At 37.9% G+C, this 24,995-nt stretch overlaps 1 protein-coding gene across 2 annotated transcripts in view; it reads right to left on the bottom strand.

Annotated features, from left to right (window-relative positions):
* Nucleotides 1-18,783, bottom strand: part of plod2 (procollagen-lysine, 2-oxoglutarate 5-dioxygenase 2) — a 47,323-nt gene extending 28,540 nt beyond the window's left edge. For both annotated transcript variants that reach the window (XM_026944752.3, XM_026944753.3), the window contains exons 1-2: nt 18,417-18,783; nt 682-773 (exon numbers count right to left, since the gene is read on the bottom strand). In XM_026944752.3, coding sequence (XP_026800553.3) covers nt 682-773; nt 18,417-18,501 — 177 coding nt within the window. In that variant the 5' untranslated portion in view covers nt 18,502-18,783. The remainder of the gene's footprint in view (nt 1-681; nt 774-18,416) is intronic.
* Nucleotides 18,784-24,995: the final 6,212 nt, after the last annotated feature.

The raw sequence follows: 24,995 nt of genomic DNA, 5'->3' as shown, positions 1-24,995 counted from the left end.
CCAGGAGAATTTTAATTTCAAACAAAGATTCTAAAATCCTTTGGTGGACCAGATTAGAAACTATCAGGCCATATGTTTGACACCCTTTGACTGTATTGTGCATAAAAACACCACAGACAAACTGATATGGAAATTGTATTTCACCTACTCTTCATCTAAACAACTCTTTCTTGACGCTTTCTTGTTTTCAACGCTTTCTTGTTGGCACTGGAGATTCGTATGTGCTCTAGTCAGGGGCAAAGAGAGAACTGTTTGGTCTGATTCCATAAATGGCAGCATTTAAGCAGACACCAAAGCAAAGCCAGCTGAATCCAAGCTCCCAGTCTTCAAACACAATTTGCATGTTATGTTAAGAAACACTGAAGTAAAATACAAGCTCTATCTAGCCTTGATAGACCTGGTCATGATTCACTACCGAAACATTTTACAGAAGTGTTTTAGAAAAAAAAATAAGTCTTAAATCCAAAACAGCCGTTTACATCAAACTGAATTAAACAATCACAGAAGCATGATAATGCAGGACTTCAGACTTTGAAGCCAGACATTTTTGACATTTTAGATCCCGACATTCTGAAATCACACAAAGCTCCAAAGAATTCAGACTAAGTCGAGGTCAGTGCTTTAGGAGAAACAGATTTGGCAATGACTAACTGGCGAAACATTTCTCACAATGAGTCTTACCTTCACTGAATATTTGAAGTAATTTGCAGATTGCATGAAGCGGAGAAAGCCATCAGTCTCTCGTGTGGCGACAGTGAGAACAAGTAGTTTTTCTAGAGAAAGAGAATTTTAGAAATTAAAAAAAAGAAGAAATGTACAGGGTCACATTCAATTGCATAGAATATATCCAGATAGATCAAAGCTAAGTTTTTAATCCCAATCACATAAGGGTACTTTTTATATTCCTTTGGGCATGTAATACATTTAAAATATATAATAACAGTTCAAGAAAAATTTAACATACAGTCTGAAATGTGCACTAAACTAGAATAAATATTTCTAACAAGATACTTTTAACCAGTAACTAGTACGTATGTTTATTCTGTTGGTCTTTATTGCAGCCTCCTCCTATATCACCTCAGGCTCCATCACTCAACTTATGACACTGCCTCTTTTCTCCCCCTTGAGAAATGAACACGATATCCACCAAAAATCTGGTACATGTTGGCAAATAGAGACTCTTTTTTTAAGATCTTTTATTATAGAAATCTTTTTAGATGTTCAATCCCTAATCAAATTATTTATTGTATTGTTGTACTAATTGTTAAGCCATCTATTTTTTGAGTTTTAACTTCACAATTGGGTCTTTGGTCCATTACACACCATCAAAGTTCTCCTATCTGAAAACTATAATCATAATAATTGTAACTGTAATTATGATTGTTAGTATGAATATTGTAATCAGACAAGTGCGGCAAAAATGTGTACAGTGCGCAATGTAAAACCTCAGCCATGCCAAAATCCCTTGCTTTTTGAGAGCCACTTCACCATAATGGTGTGTATGTTGTTTTTTGGCCACAGTATGGAATAAAGAAAGGGTCTCAAGTTACTCTAAACCAAACTGCAACCAAACCTCAAACCTATGTCAACAGTATGAGAATTGATTCAACAAGTGTGTTCCCTCATGTTAAATGGATAAACACAGAGAAAATTTTTAATCACTATAATTAGGGGTCCAAGCACCAAAGGTACTAGAAGCATTTTTCCCAGCAAGAAAACGGGCTTATCGATTAATTCTCATTTCTAATTCTCATTCTCATGTTGAACTGTCCATGTGAGAGTGTCGTTAAAGACAGTGATACAGTAAAAAGCAGTGTAGACATACATTCAAACAAGAAGAGGTTCTATTACTGTACTATCACCCACTGCTAGGACTGGCTACCAGATGTAATAAAAGTATCCAAATTGTTTACCCAAGTAAAAGTGCAATTACTCATCTAAATAAATTCCCTGGAATTACATTTTCTGTAGAAATTCTGATTATTTCATTTTTTGTTTGTAACGCAAAAAGTATCACTTAAAATGTACTCCATCTTGGAGTAGGCAACCAAAATGTAGTCAAGATAAAACTCAACAGCTCATTAGTTAGACCATGTGTGACTGACTCCTGAGGCTAATAACTAGCTATATCTAAAGGTCCCACTCAGACTAATTGTATGTCTGGAACAGAGGTGGTAAAATTACCCATTTTTTTACTCATATTACATACGCAACTACTCGTATAAATAAATCATCTGGTAAAAGTTGATGTACTGGTTGAAATTCTTCACTCAAGTTAAAGCAGAAAAGTATAAACTCTTAAATTTACTTGAAGTAAGAACATAAAAGTACAAGAAATGTTCATAAAAGACAGTGTGTTCATAAAAGATCACACACTGATTTTAGTTTCTGATGGTAAATTAGATTCTCTTCCACCTTGGAACCAAGGAACGTGGGAAAATATTAGCCACGACTAACTAAAAATCTCTCAAATGTTAGCTAAAAAGAAATTGAACTGGTTCTCCAGTAAAAGACATTTATCAGAATGCAATATTGAAAAAATAACTTGACTCTGATGCTTTCCCAGTTCCACTGTTTTGCTATGGTTGCTGCAGACGATTCTTGATTGTCCGATCAGCAAAATGTAGTCTGGCAAAACTCGGCTTGCTTGTCCTTGTTTTTTTTTTTTTCTACCTTTTTCTTCATATTTTACTCAAAATAAAATCTTCTAAATGGTTCTAGTGGTGATAAAGAAGGAGTGGGCACCTAAAGCTAAGTCACACCCATGTGTGAAAAAACCAACCCCCCCGTCTGGAGTAGTGGGAGCTAGGCAGCAGCTATCATCCATCACCTGTAGGGTTTGAGAAAAGTCTTAAGCAACTTCTACAGAAAATCTGTGTTAAACATTCACCATTTATTAATCATTAATGCTGTACTCCTACCATTTCATGTCTGCATACTGCATTAACCAGTTCTAGCACATTTACCTTTCCATTTATGACTTTTGGCAGACGTCTTTATCCAAAACGACTTAGAAAAGTTAAAGGACACTACATTTTACGTAGTCCAAAGCCTTTGACGCTGTGCCACATTGTTCTAGTAACTATTATGTAATAGTAGATAATGATCTATAATATCATTTTTCTCCAGTACAGCTTGGACAGTTTTCTTGCTGACTCTTTGTTCTTCTTACATAAGGCACAGAGAATGTGTGTCTCAGAAAAAATCAGCTTGGACAGGAAACTGTTCTGAGAGAACAGTTTTAATATGCTGTGCTGTTTTGAAATAGGGAAAAAAAGTATAGCAGTCGCAATCAATGACAGAACTAACCGGATATTTCAGCTCAGAACAGGGGTTTTGGAGAATTGAGCACTGTATGTCCATGTGGTGCTGTTAAATGTGGAAAATCATGCCATATAATTTCTAAATAAATACATTAAAAGACTTTAAAACACTCTTTTTTTTTTGGATATTAATCAAATGGTCTAGTGTAATCAAAGTCAAGGCACTTTTATTTATATAGCACCTTTAAAAGACAAGTGTGTTCCCAAAGTGCTCCACAATAAAATCAAGTCAAGCAGAAACGAATTAAATTACAAAATAAGATGAAATAAATTGATGAATGAATGAAGCAATAAGAAGCAGTAAAAGACAAACACAACAAAAAACAACTCCCGTCTATGGTGTATTTCCACCTCCTACTTATTGTTAGGGAAAGGCTCCGGATCCATCACGACTCTGAAGATGTATGAATGAATGAAAATGAATGCTTCAATTTTGAGATAAGAATAAGTCATAGAATATTCCATAATCTCTGAGGTGTAACTGAAAACACAAGGTCACCTATAAACCTCACAGAATAGCTTTTGAGGTAGAATGGGCACAGAGGAGGTTGGAGATATAGCATGGTGCAATGCCATATAGAGATTTGAAAACAAATAATAAAAATTTTAATGCAATTCTGTGTTTGACTGCTAGCCATGTGTGATGACTGGGATGCCAGAGATGCTTTCTCGTGCTGTCGACAGCATTTTGCTGCATTGAAGCTGCATTTTGTACCAAGTGAAGACAAAAGATAGTCGACTGACAGAGTCACACTTAAAGGGAATTAGAATTATTAATTTTTAACACACAAGATTGCAAAAAATTTGAAGCTGGTGGATGCTAAATCTCTGGAAATCCAAAGCTTTTGTCAAGGACCTTCGCTTACTTTCAGTCTAAGTTCAAAAACAAAAATCGTCCATACACACTGCTTTATGTTAACAATGCATGAATACATGTTAGGTGACAAAAAAGATTCTTTGACGTACCAGTGTACAAAAGGCATTAAATAATGGGGTACAATGTTTTTGCTAACCAACCCTGAAGACAAGCTGGTGGAAGCCATCAACATCCATCATTACTGGGGAAGTAACCACATAGGGCGCCAAAAAACTAGGGATTTTATAATTCCCCTATCCAGTGTCACCCAAAAGGGGAAAAGTTCCCTTTTGACTCTGGTTTCTCTAAAGGATTCTTCAGAGTATCATCTCAGGGAGTTTTTTCTCACGACTGTCACCTCTGGCTTGTTCATTTGGGATCTAAATCTACATGTGGACTTCTGTAAAGCTGCTTTGCGACAGTCTTCTGTTAAAAGCACTATACAAATAAAACTGAATTGAATTTATCACAAATGCTCGAGTCAAAATTATGTAGCCAAAATTAGCTTAAAAACTCCAAGCGAATACAATACAATTAATATATCGAGTCTAATGAGATTTTATTTTTTAGGATAAAATCTAAGCAACATTTGTCTACTGACATGGAGAGATATTATTTTTAATGAGCAAGAGCGAAATGTAATGCACTCAATGGCATGTTAGTTTGAGTCACTGTCGCAGAGACGACCAGTGAAGTCTTGTTTCTCTTTTCCATCTGCGTTACGCTCCTCTCACGTCAAGAATAGGGAAGGCCATGGCACTGACTGTACTCAGACGGCATTACTCCATTACACACATTCTCATTTTAATCTTGAAAAGTGGAGTGGGGGTGGAGAATAACATCTGGAGAACTTATTACTGCCAAACAGCTGTGTTCGCTGTAACAGAAAACATTTCAGACACTTCCTTCTTTGCGACAGAACCACAAAGGTAATGTTAAGCTTGAGACGCTTATATACGACACTACCTCATCGTGGCACAATTTTAATGTGACTTTAATCACCGTAAATGAGAAATACAGCAGGTCAGACAAAAAAATTTTTTTTTTTCCTATATGTGTAGTGTAAATGTATACAGCAGGCAGCATCTTCCATCTTTTCCTAGAAAAACAAGGGAAACTCTTTCTGTCTAGAATATTTGACTCACTCTTCGGTCACAGCACAAACATCGAGAAGCACTCTTTTTTAATTTGAAAATGATGGTGTGAAACCATCTCTGTGAAAACAGACATGGAAAAAAATGCAGCTACTGTCATGTCTTGAAGATGAATCTCAACGCTCTACATATACTTTCTCTCATGAATCACATTAATCTCTCTCTCATTCTCACTAGCTTTAACGAAATTCATATTCTTACAGCAATAAACAAAGTGCCTTAAAGACAATATGCCTGAATGACTTAATCTAGCCTTTGGGGAAGTGCAGTAGTGCATTTAATAAAGGGATAGAACCATTCTTTCCTCCATTATGTTTGCTTTCCCCGCACTCACAGAAGACCCTCATAAGTTATTACAATAGCTGTCAATCACCAGATAACACCAGCAAACACAAGAACAGGAGATGTAAACTTCTGAGCACACACACTCTTCACTCCTTATAATGCCACCTAAGTGAGATATGTAAAGAATGTAACATTTAGGGATGTGTTGTTATAGGAAAGTAATCAATGATGGGGTGGTGTGATGAAGCAGAGTTACTGTTACCACCCCGAAACTTCCAACAATATATCCAGAGGTGTCTAATCAATTTTACACTTTTATTAAATAACTTTTTTTTATCCATTTTTAAGTACATCAGTGTTGTAGAACATCATTCATCCATCATCTTTTGCAGTTAAGAATAAAAAAAATACAGCTTAGACTCCTCCTCCATAAATGCTAAATATATGTGTCAGCACAGAAAACTTCACTATCTCAATTTAATGCTTTTTAAAACCTATTTATCTAGAGAATCCTTCACAGAAGTCCCCATGTAAGTTGTAACTATAGAAAAATGTATGAGAACGAGTGCATTCGAAAAAACCTGTGATTTGCCTTGGAAACAGAACTACTGTAAAAGCTGATGTTGTAGAAAATTAATCAACATCTTCTGACTAAGCAGAGAATTCATCAGCACTGTAGTATAAACTGTTTTATTCCCTAAATTGCAGATGTCACTGAGTTTTTGGACTTTCTCCTCCAACACCAACACAGCTGGAGACACTTACTTCTCTGCTGTACAAGACAAACAGCACAAAGACACATAAAGCTGGATGATTGTGTGATTAGTCAGCATCAGCGCAAGTGAAGAAGCCTTAATTATCCGTATGATCCCTTAATAACAGCTTTTTTTTCTTAGAGAAGCTTTCTAATGAGGATCAGTTTGGAACCTTTCCTGACAAGGGAACTGTCTGCTGTAGTCGGGAGACATGGGGACAAACTGAAGGTGGAATGTTTTTGGGTAGAGATTAGAAAATTGTGAGATTGTGAGTAACAGCTTGTATCCATGTCTTTGGCACAGAAAATAAAACTGACAGAATAAATCACAATCACTTTCGCAAGGGTGGCCAATCACTTGCAACTTCTCCTCTGGGGTTAGTTTACAAGCACTGCATTCTTTGCATCTATATATAATCAATCTTAAGCGACTGTAAACCACACAGTTATTTCCTGCTCCATGCGTCTATAGCATTGCATACAGAGGCTAATTTGAACGATTTGTCTATATATGGTCTGATTTGAGCCCTAGGTATAGTTTCCCATATGCTAAGACTTGTTTCCCTCAAAACGGAGCGAGCGAATGGCAGAACCTCTTTTGTCTGGCCATCTGATTTAAATTCTGAAACTCTCGTCATGTAATAGTGGTTTGAAATATGATGATTATTCCATGCGCCTTCTTCATGTTGGTTGATGAGGATAGTTATCCTACAGGGAAATGATGCATGTTTATGGAGTCCACAGATGGAGTTTAATGCACTGCGATCTCAGTTTGAAGATTATGAAAAACAACATGAAGAACTCATTGGAAGCCTGGGAAAAGTCAGGGCACAGGGGCATTTAACATTACTGCAGACTCTAATTTCACATTTCTAACCATGAAGAATGAATGATGAAGAATTCAGATATGTTAAAGATGTACAAAAGGCAAGGTTTAGCCTGTCATGGTGTTTTTCCAGTATTCAACTATCCAGTTGAACCTGACATGGTTTTCTGCTGTTGTAGCCCATCCGCCTCATGGTTAAACATGTGCATTCTGAGATGCTTTTCTGCTCACCATGATTGTATAGAGTGGTTATTTGAGTTACTATAGCCTTCCTGTCAGCTCAAACCAGTCTGGCCATTCTTCTCCTACCTCTCACCTCAACAAGGTATTTCCACCCTCAGAACTTACTAGATGCTTGTTTCTCACACCATTCTGTGTAAACTCTGGAAGCTGTTGTGTATAAAACTCCCAGGAGATCAGCATGTGCTGAAATACTCCAACCAGCCTGTGTCGCAATCATGCCACAGTCAAGGTCACTGAGATCATATTCTCATGTTTGATGTGAACATTAACTGAAGCTCTTGATCTGTATCTGCATGATTTTATGCATTGCACTGCTGCCACATGATTGGCTATTTGGATAATTCTATTATTCTGCAAGTGTATAGGTTTTTTAATTATTAAGTTTCTGGCACTGTCCCTGCGTTTTTGAAGCATGCAGTTGTCCAGCCATTGCTTAAAAAACCCAATGCCGATATTAATTGCTTGAATAACTATCGTCCTATTTCAAAACTCCCATTTCTTTCAAAAGTTCTGGAAAGAGTTGTCCTGTCACAGTTACATCCTTTCTTAAATTCCAACCATATATTTGAAACTTTTCAGTCAGGTTGTACTACCCACCACAGCACTGAAACAGCTTTGTTAAAAGTGTTGAATGATTTGTTACTGTCAGTTGATTGTGGTGATAATGCAGGTTTTATTGGATCTGAGCGCCACTTAGTAGATTATATCATCCTTTTGTCTCGCCTTGAACATTGGGTGGGCATAAAGGGTACAGCACTTCGCTGGTTTGAGTCTTATCTCAATTCCAGGTCATTTTCAGTGTCTGTTGGCCAGTATATCTCATCATCTGCCTCTCTTCTTTATGGAGTTCCTCAGGGGTCCATTTTGGGGCCACTGCTCTTTAATTTGTATATGCTTCCACTTGATAATATCATAAGGAAATATAAAATCTCTTTTCACTTTTATGTAGATGATTCTCAGCTGTATCTTCCTTTAAAATCTTGAGATTCTCTGCAGCCTCTCACTGACTGTCTGGAGGAAATAAAATGCTGGATGTCAAATAACTTCCTGCTGCTCAACAATGATAAAACTGAGGTAATTCTCTTTGGTCCCTCTAAAACCAGAAATTCTGTCTCATGCAAAAAATCTAGGTGTTATCTTTGACTCTGAGCTTTGTCTTGAAAAAACAAATTAGCTCATTTGTTAAAAACAGTTATTATCAGCTGAGAATCATGTCCAGACTTAAATCGTCACTTTCCTTTCACAGTCTGGAAAAAGTCATTCATGCTCTTATCACATCACGCCTGGATTATTGTAATTCATTATATATTGGGTCTTCCTCAAACGTCTTTGGCACGGCTGCAGATAGTTCAGAATGCGGTGGCTAGACTGTTAACCGGCACCAAAAACCGCGAATCTATTTCACCAGTTTTAGCGTCCCTTCATTGGCTTCCTGTATTTTTTAGAATTCAGTATAAGATTTTACTTATTGTTTTCAAAGCTCTTAATGGACAAGCCCCATCTTATGTTTCTGATCTTATTCATTTGCATTCAATGCCCAGGTCCCTCAGGTCGGCTAATAAAGCTCTATTACATGTGCCTCAGTCTCTACTTAAATCAAAAGGGGACAGAGCCTTTGCAGTCGCTGCTCCACGTCTGTGGAATCAGTTGCCACCTGACATTAGGAGTGCCTCTTCTCTTTCTATTTTCAAGTCTAGACTTCAGACATATTTTTATTCTCTTGCTTTTCCGGGCTTTTAATTTATTGTGTACTGTTGTCATTGTTGTTGATATTATTGTTTTATTATTATTGTTGTTTTTTTTTTTATTCTATTTTAGAATTTGTTGTATTGGTTTTGTTCAGCACTTTGGTTAGTGTAATGCTGAATTTAAATGTGCTTTATAAATAAAACTTACTTATTTTACTAACTTACTTACTTACTTACTATTAAGTAGACAGTGAGTATATATGCTAGTAATGAATATGCCAGACGACGCACAGAAGAAAAGTGTCAGTAGCCAGCTGCAGCAGCAGGACGCAAGTTCTCTCGAAGCCTAGCTCGAACGAAATGGCTATGTTTGTGTTTACAAACTACTAAAAGATTAACGGTTGCTCCAAGAGACATAGTTTCAATGTGACCTTAAGATATACATGTAACTTAACCCCCGATTATTAGGTTCAGTATAAATACAACAACTTGGTAATTCTGTACAAAGTGAAAATTGCTGCCAGGTGCAGAATAAAAAGTGCACCACTTTCTTTTCTTTTTTTTGTATAGTTAATGTAGCAAGCTCTTGCCTTGTGTAACACAAAATGTAATCAAACTGAGGTATTGGCACGGTACTATACACCACAAAATATGTTTATCATAAAATGTAATAGTCTATCATTCAGCATATTCAAATACACATTGCAAGCATTAGTTATTTTTCATTGCTATGGTGTCCCTGATATACCCTTGGCCATGCCTACGAATGCAGATTTACCATGAATACCACCCCAAAGAGATTTTTTTTCCTTTTCCTGGGCACTCACACTATAGTCGTCTGTGTAAATGTTAGCACTGCAGATTCCTGAATCTCAGAGAACACAGTAAACATACAGAAAGAGAGAAAAAGACCTTCACTGCTCGCGTAACCCCAGTCTAAACCAACACATTGCTGTGAAACGTCACGTCCTTACCTGTACAAATATCCTTCATCTAAATCTTTCTTCATGGCACTTATACTGAATCAAACGACTTTCTTGTAAAAGTGTGTAGCTTATATTCAGATAGTTAAAAAGAACCAGAAATTTAAAAATGTAATAAATGTTGCTCATACTTAGTAGTACCTCACATCACCAAATCAAATCTAGCAAGTGGACTGATATTAAAAATGGAAATTCCTCCAAAGAAATTGGACAGCTATACACAAACACACAGAGAGAGAATTTCAAACACTTCTGTGGCTGGTTGTGATATTAGGTAGAAGGCTAAAATCTAATATCTGTCAATAGATAATGATACTATTCGGGTTAAGCGATGCATCACATCACAAGGTCTCATCGATGGCATAATAAGAATGAGACAATAAGTAATCTGATGTGGATGCTGAAAATGAAATCTTATACTGATAATCATTTTAGCCTTGCTAGTCCATTTTTACCAGCCGCCCTTGCTGGTTTCAACAGCTACAAGATGTTTAGGTTTCGCAGCACCTCTGGGTGGTTGAAATGAGAGTGTGAGATCAACAATAAGACACTCTTAGTGCTCGGACTCTTCTTCAGCGCAGCTCGATTAGTCTGGCATGCAGCAGGCGAGGGTCTGATATGACACACTGGAGCTGCGGTTCTATTGTGCATGGAAACAGATACAGCATGTGTTCATAATCATGGTGCTTAAGTTTTATGGTCCTGTAGTATATCAAATTCATCTGTGGTGAAAATGGACAAATGCTTAGCAGGATAACTCTTGCCTGGAATCAAAATATTTACATCACATTTGCAGTTTTAGCAGGTAGTCTTATCCAATTTAGAACTGAGAGAGGACACGAGGGTTGAGGAACCTGTTCAAAGGTCCAGCACTGGTTCTCTGGCAGTCCTGGCATCTGAACTCTGATCTACACATACATTGTTTGTACTTGGAGAACAAAATGTAACATTTTTGACATTTATCAAGCTGTATGTAAAGATATCTATTCATAAATTATTTACAGGAGCATCTGCAGAAGAATTGTGGTATTCCTGAAAATCCATTTAATCAGAAAAAAATGTTTGTATCCTAAAAAGATCCTGAAGTTGTATAAATTTACATATAAGGAGATGCACCTTGTGAACCTTGATTGATTATCTTCAAATAACTGATTAATTATTGAGATTTTATACTGTATATGGAATTATACTGTATCATTGTACTGTTTTATACTGTATATGGAATATGTTGTCAAGTTTAAATTATTTTTTAAATGAATTGAATGAAATGTTTGTGAAACTGAGCCATTTAATATTAATGACTTAAAAAAAAAACACAGTCCAAAACAAATTCACAAACTAATAAAAAAAATAATGCTAGGCTTTTAGGATCTATGCATTAGTCTTTAATATACAGAAGTCATTTTATAGCCGATTTATCAGCTAATTCATAATTTAGAAAGTATAGAGCTTAACTGTGCCCTGGGACCAAAATGTCATTGAATAACTAAATAATTAAACAGTGGAAACATGCTTAATCCAGGAAAAACTAGGTCAGGCTTACTGGGACACATTCCAGTCATCTGAAAAGTATGCTCAGTGTTGTGCCACTTCAAATTACTACCCTCATAACTGACCTCATTACAACTCTGATCTGTACTATAGCCATAGGCAATTTACACTTTCCAAACAGGAAGTGTAGGAGAAAGAGCATGGTGCAGATGATACATCTACATGGCTATGTACTGCACATACATAAAGGCACATCATACCACAAATTCTTTAACATATCATTAAGACAAATATCAGTCTCCTGTAATAAAATTACCAAAGACACACAGACAATTTAAGCACAATATAAAGAAAAGATATTTGAAAAGGGTTTGCTTTTTAAACAGTAACCCATCAGAAAGTACTCAATAGAATAATTCAACCAAACAGGAAAATAAAATCTGTAAAGGAGAATTCAAATTATTGACACTTGACTAAAGTGCAGTCCCTTGTTTCCCTATTGCAGAGGCTTCCAAGCAGAATGGAAAGCTAAAAACTCATATACAAAGAACCCTTGAAGATCCCTTGAAGACCCTTGGGAGGAAACCCACAGTGACACAAACAAAACTCTGCATAGACTAATAGTAACTAATATATCTCCTTTGAACCACTGATCATCCGAAGAACCCTTGAGACTTTTTTCTAAGAATGTGGGTGGAAACCCACAGAGAGCAGACTCAAAGAAAATATGGGAACTCTGCAAATCTGAAACCAAACACGTGACCCTGGAGCTGTGAGGCACAAACTGTTGCAGAGGGTTCTCATTAGAACCCATTTGAGTAGAGAACCCCTGAACTCTCCAAAGAAACCTTGAGGAATCCTTTTTTTCTAAGAGTTGTTCTAAGCTGAGCAAGCAGAAGTTTGCATAAATAGTAAATGGAATTCAAGATTGAAAAATGGATCATGGAGGCAATAACACAACATGAAACTTTCATTTAGTACCCTAAAGGGTTCTTCTGTTTGTCCCTCTGCAGGAAACTTACCTACAACCTACTGACCCTACAACAGGTTTTCTTTTCTGGTTTTCTTTCAGAAAAGGTTCCAAAAAGAACAAACTTTATTTTTTTCAGAACTATCTGAATATCTGCATCTGAAGCAATCTAAATTCACCTGGTATCCTAAAGAGTTCTTTCATCAGACCATTTTTCTTTCAGTAAAGGTTCCAAATCTAGAACCATTAATGATCCAAAGGACCCTTAAGAAACTAACAATCGTGAAACATTGAAACTGAACCGCTGGCACTATAGACTTGGAAAAAAGATTGCTTGTAGCATCTTAAAGGGTTCTAAGGGTTCTTTGGGTCGTTCCCCCCCACACACACACGCGCTCTGACTCGCACACACCAGCCTAACCATTCTACTTCTAACCAAGATGAAAGAAAATTACAGTGTCAAATTGGAAAAAATTAATGTTTTAATTTTAACACAAAAATGTTCTTCTCATACATGACAGCAGTAAACTATACCTGCTAGTCTGGAAACTAGACACACACACATCACACATTCCTGCACCAAGGTAGGCAGCCCACGTGTGTCTGCTCTGGAACGAAAAACCTAATTTGAGGCCCCGGTGCGCAATAAACCAACGGAAACGATCCTTGGTCAGACGTTATTTCAGCTGTCCATGACTAAAATAGAAGTGTATTCTCCTGTGGGCCCTTGGAGCTGATGGTGGGTAAAAAACACACACATCTCTGCTCATAACCCCAGAACCATGTCATGTATCGACTGAGGTTATACATGTTCAATGACGCTGCTCCAACTCTGCCATAATGGCCTCTTGGTGATGACTAATGTGTGACATCATCTCCATCTGCCAGACCTATATCCTCCAGACCTCTGCCAGAAAGTGAAACATACCAGTTTCCTTTATTTAACTTTTCCCTGGATGGAAAATAATCATAATTACAGAGATCAAAAAAAAGAAGACGTTGAACCAGCTGACAATTATTGCCATCACATCCTTCTCGAAACTGGGTCAAGCGTTACCATAGGAAACTCTTTATTAGGAAAAAGCAGAGTGAGGTGGATACAGCAGGCTGTGTTTGTTGTGGTAAACTGCTAATAAACCATGCTGTTAAAACCTCAGATGCTTCCATTACCACACTGCAGGAACAGATTAGACAGCCCGGTTGGTAAAGTAGCCCTGCATTATGTCCCTCAAGTTTGTCAGAGTGCTTGATTCTGATAAGATGTTGATTAATTAAGTTGATTAATTTTCTATAACAGCAGCTGTGACAGTAGTTCAGGTGCAAATCACTGGTTTTTATTAATGTGCTTGTTGTAAAATGCTAGAGTTTCTATAAGAACAACTTACACAAGGACTTGTATGGAGGATGCTCCACATAAACAGATTAAAAAGACACGTATTTGGTAAGGTTGATATAGTAACTTTCTGTAGGATTCATTTATTTAATATTTATGGAAGGAGTCTCCAGTATTAGTGCTTTGTAACAATCAGAGGTAAAGCACTAGGTTTTTAGACACTTTCTGGGTAACATGACAAACTGCATCATTTTATCTGGTGGGCTGGTGAGGGAATGACTCTTTATAGCTGCTATAACATAAGTCATAACTGGAACTTTTTTGCACACATTCCACAGCATTGAATGTAAACATTAACAGATAAAAAATATGATGCCTCATTTTCTAATTAATAAAAATTGTAATCAGCTTTGTGTCAGACTGCTTCAGTCCACCAGTGACTAATTTCCTATAACATTACACCCTATCATGTTTTATTCCGTACATAGTAAATGCAGTGATAAAGCTTTCCATTAAGATGACTAACATTAATTAACAATATAACCTAACTTCTTTTAAAAGTTGTATGAAATCAAAATTGTGTGGTTGTATTTCATTCAGTTTCATCTGAAAGAAAAGATTTGAATGCTAATCCAATCTGTAATCCTTAACCTATGAAAATATTCCCATAAATGAACTTTTGCTAATGAGACCATGTTTAACATTAACAAATCATTAGCTAATTATGACCTACTGTATAAGGGTGCTTTCACACTTGCTCTTTTTCCAGAAAAGGTGATAGCCAAAGCATTTTGTTCTAAAATATAAAAAAGGAACAGCTTGTGTGATAATGTACACTGTAACCATAAAAATGCTCTTAAAAGTCCTAGCTAGTATCGACTACGTAGCCTTGGTTGCTCTCTAGATTAGATTTATTATGATCAGTAATGCAGATGAAATAAAGTTTGGTGTCTTTAGTGTGTCATTGGATGCAGAAAATCAAAAGAATTTGAGCTGCTTGTTCGACTTGGCTGTATGCAGCCACCGTTAAAGTGAAATCTCACATCACATACTGGTGAATGTCCCAAAAAGAGACAACCTTTTTATTTTTAGTTACATTGCAATGTTGGAATATTGGCAGTGAGATATTTGATACAACACATCAATTTTTCTTATATAGTATAGTATTTACTCAAGGCTAATTTTTCACCAGCACTGATGGGATCAATGATTTTTGAGTCAGAACATTTTTTAAATATTATATAGCGATGCTCTCCTCACATTTAGGCAGTTTTAATAAATTATCTGCTCAGGGATCAAACTCTGATCTCTGTGATACCGCAGATTCTGTCAATGAGGGGAAACAAATGTGAACCACCAATATCCAGCCAAAAGGACAAGCAGGGGTTTCTACTTGCCCCAGGTTTGCCTCACTGACTCATGTTGAGAGTCAATTCATAAAGCTCCACCTACTGTATTTCACTAGCATTCAAACAGCACATGCACTTGTTTTGTAGCAAAACAACATCTACGGTTTAACTTTAACCATTTTATCTCCTTACTGTGGTGATACTAGAGACACCTGAAAACAATGCTCTTCTGCTTTTTAAGTTAAAGCAGTGGTCAGACCAAAAAAATGTGGAAAAGGCAATTAAGTGAAGGGTAAAGGATGCACGTTTGCATCTTTTGGTTCACATTGACTTTGACCTGTGAATTAATGAACTTTGCTCTTGTATGCCAAATAGAAACAAAGAACATAGAACTGTGTTCCATCTGGTCAGTAAAATATGGAGGAGTTGCATATTATGAAATAGTGACTTTTGCCTCAATATTTTCTTACTGTTGCTTGGCTCAATTCTGAAAATAATAGCCATCTCATTCACCAGCACACACTGGGGGGGTTGTGAAAAAAAAATGTGTTTTTTTTTTTTTTCTCTGCCTGCTAGGACTTTCTTGTTAGCAATTTTTTAGAGGGAACACTAAACAGAGTATTGGTTTGGATTTAAATTTCAAAACAGCATAACCAATGCCATTTTAAACATTATGAATAAGTTCTTTGAAAGTGCTGAAAGTATAGATTATTTATGATTTATTTAATATATTTATTTCTCCACACATACTCTCTGAACGAGTGTATAAAAGCGACATCCAGAGGAGCACTGAGAAGGGATTGTTTTCGGAAAATCTGAGCATACTGTCCAGGACGGGATAGACAGACAGCAATGATGAGAAGAAACTAAACAGAGGGCCAAAAGTAGTGCTTCCTAGTCTTCCACCATCATCCATCCTGTGATCGTTGGCTCAAGACCATCATGAGAAAGATGAGCTCCCAGCTTATTACTCTGTAACTTGGAATCTTGTGACGGTTTGCATAGAATTCCACAGAAACAAAGCTGTTTACTCAAATACAGGCCGCTTCAATAAAGGACGTGGCAACCCATCACCCTGTTCCCCCAGAAGGCCAATTGCAGGGTTCGGATTGCCAGCAGCCGCAGCTTGCTGAGCCCAGAGTGTTAAATTCTGGCTCTGTTCTCTGATATGAAGGAATATGGTTTACTGCAGCATGCAGCCTGTAAATTCTATGAAGACTGCTATAGAGGGATTTTCAGCTTTCCCACAGTGATAAGGTCAGGATCAGATCCTGAACCATTGGCAGCACTTGGATTTTTCAGACTTTGCAGAGCAATATGATGAATATGATGACATCATATATTTACTGATGGCTGGATATGGTGTGTATCAAAATCTCACCAAAGAAACTATTAGGGTTGAGCGATGCACTACATCGCAAACTCTGCATTTTTAATTGTTTCCAAACTCCATAATGCTTCTACTGGGTTCATGCTGTGGTTACTCTGAATGCCAAACATGGTAAACAGAAAAAAGGTCGTAACCCTTTTCTTCAAAGTGAAAAACACCAAACCTTGTACTTTCATTACACAATGTTTGCATGGTCTACCAACTTTTAGCAACCAACCAGCGAGGGTGAAGCCTAACACATGCTAATTTCATCTTTTCATCTTTTTACTGCTCATGCTGTGTCACAGGGTGGCGTAATACTTTGGAGGAAAGCTCTAACTGCTCTCTTTCTCATACATGATCTCACAGTCTAGCGTCACTGGGGTCCTGGTCAGAGATGGTTGCGGCATCATCAGGATTTGAACTCAGAGTCTTCTGATGACAGGACAAATGACAAAGGACATAGGACAAAGGAGCCCTATACACAGTATATATGTTTTTTTTTTTTTTTTACAACTTTAAGTGATGCTGTTGTTTTTGTTGCCAATAATCTGTCTTAAAACATGGCTTAGTTTCTGATTTCCAACTTATCTCCTCCTCTTCATGTAGGAAGGAGCACCATTAAATTAGACAGTATATCATTAGGCAGTAAGATATTACATTCAGCTTCGAGGACTCTCTTCCTTTAGTATGCATGTTACTCACAGATAAAGATGGAAGCATGGGCAAAGAAAGATAAGATCATTTCACTACATCTGGTGCATATAATAAGCATTTAAACATATAGCTGGCATACATTGCACCGCAAATACTTAAGTCATATTATTTTCACCCAGATGGATGCAAAACATTCAAAAGCACAGAGTGTTATCTGTGTAGGAAACCCACTGCACACATGGTATAGGTCTTCATGTGTCAAGCGTAGCAATCAAGCGTCGCTCGCTCCAACATAAGGCACCACTTTTGTGGTGTTCAGCAATAGGTTTAACACAGTTCTCTCTTGTCCAACCAAGCTGTGTTTGGTTAAGCAGAGAAAGTCGAAAAGACAAACGCATGTTTATAAAGCGACGGCGTTCCAGAAGGTAATATTTTTAAAGCCTTCTTTAACATTTCATGCCCTAAATATCACAGATTTGCTCCAGCTGTGTCTCCAGGTTCTACTTGGATCATATCCATACACCCTGGTCTGGCTTTCTCCTTTTCAGGGAAGTGTGTTGTACAGGACAGAGCTTATAATGAAATTCTCACGTAATAAACCGAATACATTTTTACAGGGTGTTAGAAATTGACTGCTATTGAGAAGTTGTTTTGGGAATTTCTCTAGAAAATGATCAAACTAGTGCCTTTATCATCTTAAACTATTATTAAATATATAAAATGGAATTAACATCTATACAGCTATACAGTTATGTTATGAAGTGGATCTGTATTTTTTTTTTTTTTTTTTTTGCGCACCTGACCATTTAAACTTTTCTCATATCCTTCTCCATTTGATGATTTGCTCTTAAAAAGAAACCTTTTAATCCTTTTCAATTTAGAAGACGTTTAAAGCCTCTGGCGCTGAAATAAAGACAGATAATAAAGATAAGGTGCCTTTCCCTTTTTCCAGTCAAACACACCCAGATCATTTCTGACGTGTGACTTTTACTGTGTGAACACAGAAACCGTGGCACGGAGGAAGATGAACCTGTGAGGCACGACCAGGAAAATTCCATAAAACCTCCAGGACACTCAGGACCTTGTAGAAAACACTGTTTTAAAACTAGTGCTGTTAGAAAAAGGCCTTTCTTACCTGTCGGGATTTGGTCGGAGGTGCACTGAGCGCAACCAAGCAGCAGCGCAAGGGGGAGCGCGTAAATCCCCGGCAGGACCACCATGATCCGACTGCAGATTCAGGACAAGAGGACAGAGTGCTTGAACAAGCCCAGAAGCCAGAGAACAGGGTGAGAGCACAAGCGCAAGTCCGCCCAGTCAGTCTGCGCGCTTTTTCTTTTTTTCCTGTTTGGCTCAGCAGTGTGGGTCAGTGCGCACTCAGTCCAGTCAGTCCCACAGGAGTCTCACAGTCCCGGCGAAGAGAAAACAGAAAACACACTCTGAACACACACAGCTGAAGACGAGGTGCACCTACAGAGGGGCAGGGAGTGAGAATGAGGAGGGTAGTTCCAGTGCGCAAAAGGCGGAGTGATCACTTTGACCCATTACACAGCAAACCCCCTCCTCTCTAAAATACACACACACACACACACACACACATAGAGAGAGAGAGAGAGAGAGAGAGAGAGCACAAGGCCAGATCCAGTGTAAAAAAAAAAAAAAAAAAAAAGATCCCATTCCAGATACATTATATGAATATAATCCAACTTCCTACACATATAATCCAAGTCAGTGATTCAAACCATTTTCCTCACGTTTACAAGTGGTCACTTTTACTTTGGTCAGTTGGTGTTGATTCTTTTCCTATATCAGCAGGTCTGACAATAGTTCCAACTGTAATTCAAATCAGGTTTATATTACTAACCTCGTTCTAATTCATAATCAATTCAAATCAGTTTTATTTGTATAGCGCTTTTAACAATGGACATTGTCACAAAGCAGCTTTACAGAAATAAATGGATTCAAAAAATAGATTGTAAATATGTGAATTTATCCCTAGACTAATAATCAATAAACATCCTGCAGTGATTTTTAAAATGTTGAACTCTTCTGTACCAAAACGTTTATTTAACACTTATGGAAGGAGTCTCCAGTGCCAGCAAGTAACACAGTCACACAGTAAGTTTTTCAGGACAGAAGACTGGTGAGGGAATGACTGTTTATAGCTGCTTTAATGTAAGCGATAACAGGAACTAAGTCATTTCATGGACATTCTACAACATTAAATGTAACTCTAAATGTAATTGGCAAATTGCTGATGTATAAGAGGACTAAAAGACTTCATGTATTGTTACTTATAAAATAATCACCTTCTACTTCAGGTTTAAATCCAACCAGATACAGATACAGATATTTGGAGCGGATAACGGATACACTTCCTGTCATTGTGTTACAATACCTTAAATACCTTAACCAGCACACCCTTTATGTTTTATTTCTTAAATTTCTTATACTTAGACCAGTCAATCTCCAGCACTGTAAGAAAAAATACAGACCTTCAGGCTCTGCTTTATGGACTGTTGTGGCATCCCCAGACTCCACACTGAGAGCTATGACGTTAAAGCACTGCGGCAGCTGCCAGGTGTGAGAGTTATGCACATCACTTTACTCACCTCTGTGTTTGTGACTGGTGTTTGGTCCAGCTGGATAAACAAATGAGCTGGAGCATGCTCTTTTGCACAGTAAGAGTGAATTCATGTGCTAATTCATGTGTTTATTCAACACTTTAGGCACAAATTCAAGACTCAGAGTCACTGATGAATGTAATCTAAATCAAACAGTCCTATAAAAATTCAATTCTCTACTAAACTATATTAGGTGTCAGATTCTTGTTGACGTGTGATTATAGATGTATAAATAGTGCAGTCTGATTTTCAGAAATGTATTTTAAATGTATTTCCTTTTAAAGCCTCAAAAGCCAAAACTACTGACTATTTATATATGATGTTATCACTATCATTAGTGTTAGCTTATAGTTAGGCTTTGGGTTAGAGTTACAGTTAGAATTATGGAAATGTATACTACAACCTTGTCAAATTCTCAAATCTGATTGGTCCGAAGGTGTTGGTTAATTGCCAGCAGGGCAAACAGTAGTGTCAGCTGTTTTATAGTAATGCACTTGTTCAAATACATTATGATTTATCTATTATCAGATGCTCCACATACTGTAATCTAAGACTAATAACAAACACAAACATATAAACACAGATGTGCTGTTATTTAAGAAAAGAAAACACGTTGATATGAAATTTTCTTGAACATTTATGGAAGGAGTCTCCAGTGTAAGCACTTTGTAACATACAGTAAGTTTTCCACCACAGAAAAGTCTTCAGGACAGTTTGTGCTTTCTGCTTGACAGCTTGCGTTACAAGGCAATAATATAAGCATTTCATGTATATTCCAAAACATTACATGTAACAATAAATGGGTAAGTAGTCAGATGAGTTGTTCAATAATAAATTAAAAATTCTAATCATTGGCAAATCGCTGTGGTACAAGAGAAAAAAAAAACACTCCAAGACATGCTGGTTTAGGAAAATAATCAACATCAAGGTGGTAACTGTAACTCTTCTCTTCTCTGTTCTATTGGGCTGCATCACACCACTTATGTCTCTTATTATTTTCCTACACCTGCACACCCCCAAGTGTTTTATTTCTTAGTCACCATAACAAATAGCGCATCACTTGAGCCAGATAATAAATGCAGGTATCTAAGAATAACAGCTTCAGTGGCCTTAATCTCAGCCGACTGCTGAATGCAGAAATTAGGAGCATTTTATCTTCTTTCTTCTATATACAACTTCATTTTTTCTGCTTGAATTTCATAACACACACATGGACACACACAATTTCAAAGGTGATAATGTAAGGACTCTGACTTGTCCTCACATCAGAACATTCAGGTGGTGAGAGGCAGGAGGTTTCCTCAGTGGTGACCCCCAGGAGCCCCATGAACATGTACAGTGTTTTTCCCCTAGGGGAATTAACAGAGATGTTATCTAGGCTGAGGAATGCCTACAGATTCTCAAGTTTCACCCTAGAGCTCTTTATTACTTTTGTGAGAATTTTCTTTGTAAGACACAACTCCTGTGGAGACAAGAGACAGTGATGGATTTGTTTAATTCAAAAGGAATCTACTTATCTGGGAAATAATGGAGACCCGAGTCTTCAGAAATCCTTGGATCCCTTTTCAGTGTGATGAGCTTTAAGATCAAGCTCAACTGCACTTGGAAGAGAATTTGCAGTGAGAAGCAGATAACCTGTGAGTTTCTATATACTGAGTTACCAGTTTATTAGGTATATTGATATAGTTATTATTACACTTGCAACAGTTTTTTCAAGAGGTGTCTATCCAGGAAGTTCCCATAATTTTTTTCTACCAGTTACTTTGTTTTTACCACTTTCTCAACAATGTTGTGTGTGTACTTGTTTAATTAGACCGTCCCTATGTATTATTAAGGTTTGGATCAAGAAAAACATTTAGGAGTCATTCATGAAACCAGAACATTTATATGAACCTACAAAGATAGTCTAACACTTGCAAATTTGTAACATATGAAAATCATGCAAAATCCAACCACATCACCCTCGCTCATCTGAATATGTGCACTTTTCTCATGAAATCTCATGGATCCCTTGAACATTTTGAGGTGTTACAACCTGGAACCGGACTTATATGCCATGAATCTATACCAACTGCCCCATAATCTTGAATCAGAATCAGAATCAGAAAGAGCTTTATTGCCAAGTGTGCTCACAAGGAACACACAAGGAATTTGACTTGGTAAGTGAAGCTTCCAGTATATATACAAATATGACAGCAGGACACACAGTAATAAAAATTTTAAAACGTATAGAAGACACAATAAGCTTAAGGCAGAATAGACATGGTGTAAATGTTGTGCACAGCGATGCAAGGGGTAATGCAATGTACAGAAAGTAGGTGTATGTAGAATAAATAGCAGTGAACTTACAATTGCACATAAGAGACTATCTACAGTGAAAAGATTGCACTAAGAGGCCTGAGGGGAAAACGCTGCTCTTGTGTCTGGATGTTCTGATGCTCAGTGTAGCACCGACCAGAAGCTAGCAGTTCAAAGAGGTTGTGGCCAGGGTGAGTGGGGTCTGAAATGATTTTTCCTGTCCGTTTTATCATTCTGCAGGAGTATAGTTCCTGGAGGGAGGGCAGAGGATCACCAATAATCCTCTCAGCAGTCAAGACTGTCTGTTCTAGTTTCTTATGTCCGATCTGGTAGCTGAACCAAACCAGACAGTTGTTGAAGTACACAATAGATTCAATGACAGATGAGTAGAACTGGGTCAGCAGCTCCCTGTGGCAGGTTGAACTTCCTCAGTTGGTGAAGGAAGTACAGCCTCTGCTGAACCTTTTTCATGATGGAGTCTATTTGGGTCTCCCACTTCGGATCCTGTGAGATGGTAGAGCCCAGGTACCTGAAGGACTCCACAGTGGCCACAGTGCTGTCCAGGATAGTGGTGGTGGTGGTGGGGAGTTCCTGCTGAAGTCCACGATCATCTCCACTGTTTTGAGCATGTTCAGCTCCAGCTTGTTTTGACTGCACTAGCCAGCCAGCTGTTCAACCTCTCTTCTATATGCAGACTCATCACTGTCCTGGATGAGGCCGATGACTGTGGTGTCGTCTGCAAACCTCAGGAGCTTGACAGAGGTGTCTGTAGAGGTGCAGTCATTGGTGTTGAGGGAGAAGAACAGTGGGGAGAACACACAACCCTGAGGAGTGCCAGTGCTGATTGTGCAGGTGCCAGTGAAGATGAGTGACAACTGGTCAGACATTCAGGAAAGTGGGTGAGACACTATCTGGACCTGGGGCTTTGCTGATCTTCTGTTTCTGGAAGAGCCGGCACAGATCCTCTTCAAAGACCCTAAGTGCAGATTGAGTAGCAGGAGGGGGGAGGGAGTAGTGTTTTTGGCCTGTAATATACCTCTCTAAGCCTCTTTACTTGAAGTGAGGGAAATCAATATAGTTTACACATTTATTTACAAATAAAAAAGCATAGCATTTGTGGTTGCATACATCTTCATGCCTGCTGCTGTGAAATTAGCCACATAATTAGTTGAATGGAGTCCACCTGCATGCAATTAAAGTATCACATGATTTAAATATAAATACAGTAGTTCTCTGTTTATTGGTTTGAGTTTTAAATAAGTCTGGTTTTGGAAAAGTATCAGAGTTTTATTATAAAAAAATATCCCTTTGAAAAATAACTTTGAACATCCCACAGAGCACCGTTAAATCCAGTATAAAAAATGGAAAGTATATGGCATAACCGTGACTCAGCCTAGAAGAGGACATCCAACAAATGTCAGTGACCGAGTAGAGGGATTTAGCCAGAGAAGCAACCAAGAAGCCAAAAGCAACTCTCAACACGATGCTACCACCACCATGCTTCACTGAAGGGTTGGTTTTTTCAGCATGATGATCAGTGTTGGGTCTCCACCAAACATAGTGGTTTGTGCCAAAGGACAAAAAAAGTTACATTTTGGTCTTCTCAGACCAGAGAATCTTTTTCCATATTTGCTGAGTCTCCAACATGGCTACTGGTGAACTCCAAACAGGATTTTACATAATGCCACTCTTCCATAAAGCACAGCTTTGTGGTGTATCCGGGCTATGGCTGTCCTTCAGCTGGAGAGCTGTGGATCTCTCCAGCTCATTCAGAGTTACCCTTGGACTTCTGGATGATTCTGCCTCCTTACCAGTTCAATGACTTTTGGTAGAAAGCCTTCTGTAGATAATACCATATTCTTTCCATTATTTGAATAATGGATTTATGCTTCATAACTTAGACATTCATGACTCACACATTCATGCTGTGAATCTCCTCTTCTACCACATCTCATAGGTGCTCTTTTGGATTCAGGTCTGATGACTGGGGAGGCAAGTGTTCTGGAGTACACTGAACTCATTGTCTTTTTTATGGAACCAGTTTGAGATGACTTATGACTTTGTGACATGACACATGTTGGAAGTAGTCCTTATAAGATGGGTAAATTATGGCCTTAAAAGGATGCACATGGTCAGCAACAATACTTAGGCTGTGGCATTCAAACAATGTTTGAGTGGTATTAGTGGGATCATTATGTGCCAAGAAAACATTCCCCACACCATTTCACCACCAGCAGCAGCCTGAACTGTTGCCACAAGGCAGCTTGGTTCCAAGAATTCATGTTGATGCCAAATTCTGACCCTACCATCTGCAACAGAAATCAAGATTCATGAGACCAGGCAATGTTTTTTTTTCCCGATCCTCTGTCCAGTTTTGGTGAGGCTGTGCCAAATGTGGCTTTGTATTGGCTGACAGGAGTGGAACCAATGTGGTTCGACATGTGCTTTTCGAGAAGCTTTTCTGCTCACTACAGTTGTGAAGAGTGGATATTTGAGTTAACGTAGCCTTCCTGTTAACTCGAACCAGTCTGGCCATTCTCCTCTGACCTCTCTCATCATGTTTCTGCCTGCAGAACTGCCTCTCACTGGACATATTTTGTTAATTGCACTATTCAGTGTCAACACTATAGACCATTGTGCATGAAAATCCCAGCAGATCAGCAGTTTATGAAATACTCAAACCACCAGAGATCACATTTTTCCCCATTCTGATGTTTGATGTGATATATGGCAGGAAAAAGCAGCTGTGCAGGGGTTCCTAATAAAAGTGGCCAGTAAGTGTATAATCACAATTA

This window comes from Pangasianodon hypophthalmus, chromosome 1, assembly GCF_027358585.1.
Source record: "Pangasianodon hypophthalmus isolate fPanHyp1 chromosome 1, fPanHyp1.pri, whole genome shotgun sequence".
Taxonomy (NCBI): domain Eukaryota; kingdom Metazoa; phylum Chordata; class Actinopteri; order Siluriformes; family Pangasiidae; genus Pangasianodon; species Pangasianodon hypophthalmus.
Note: the sequence above shows the minus strand (reverse complement) of the source record. Positions and strands in the feature narration are given on the sequence as shown.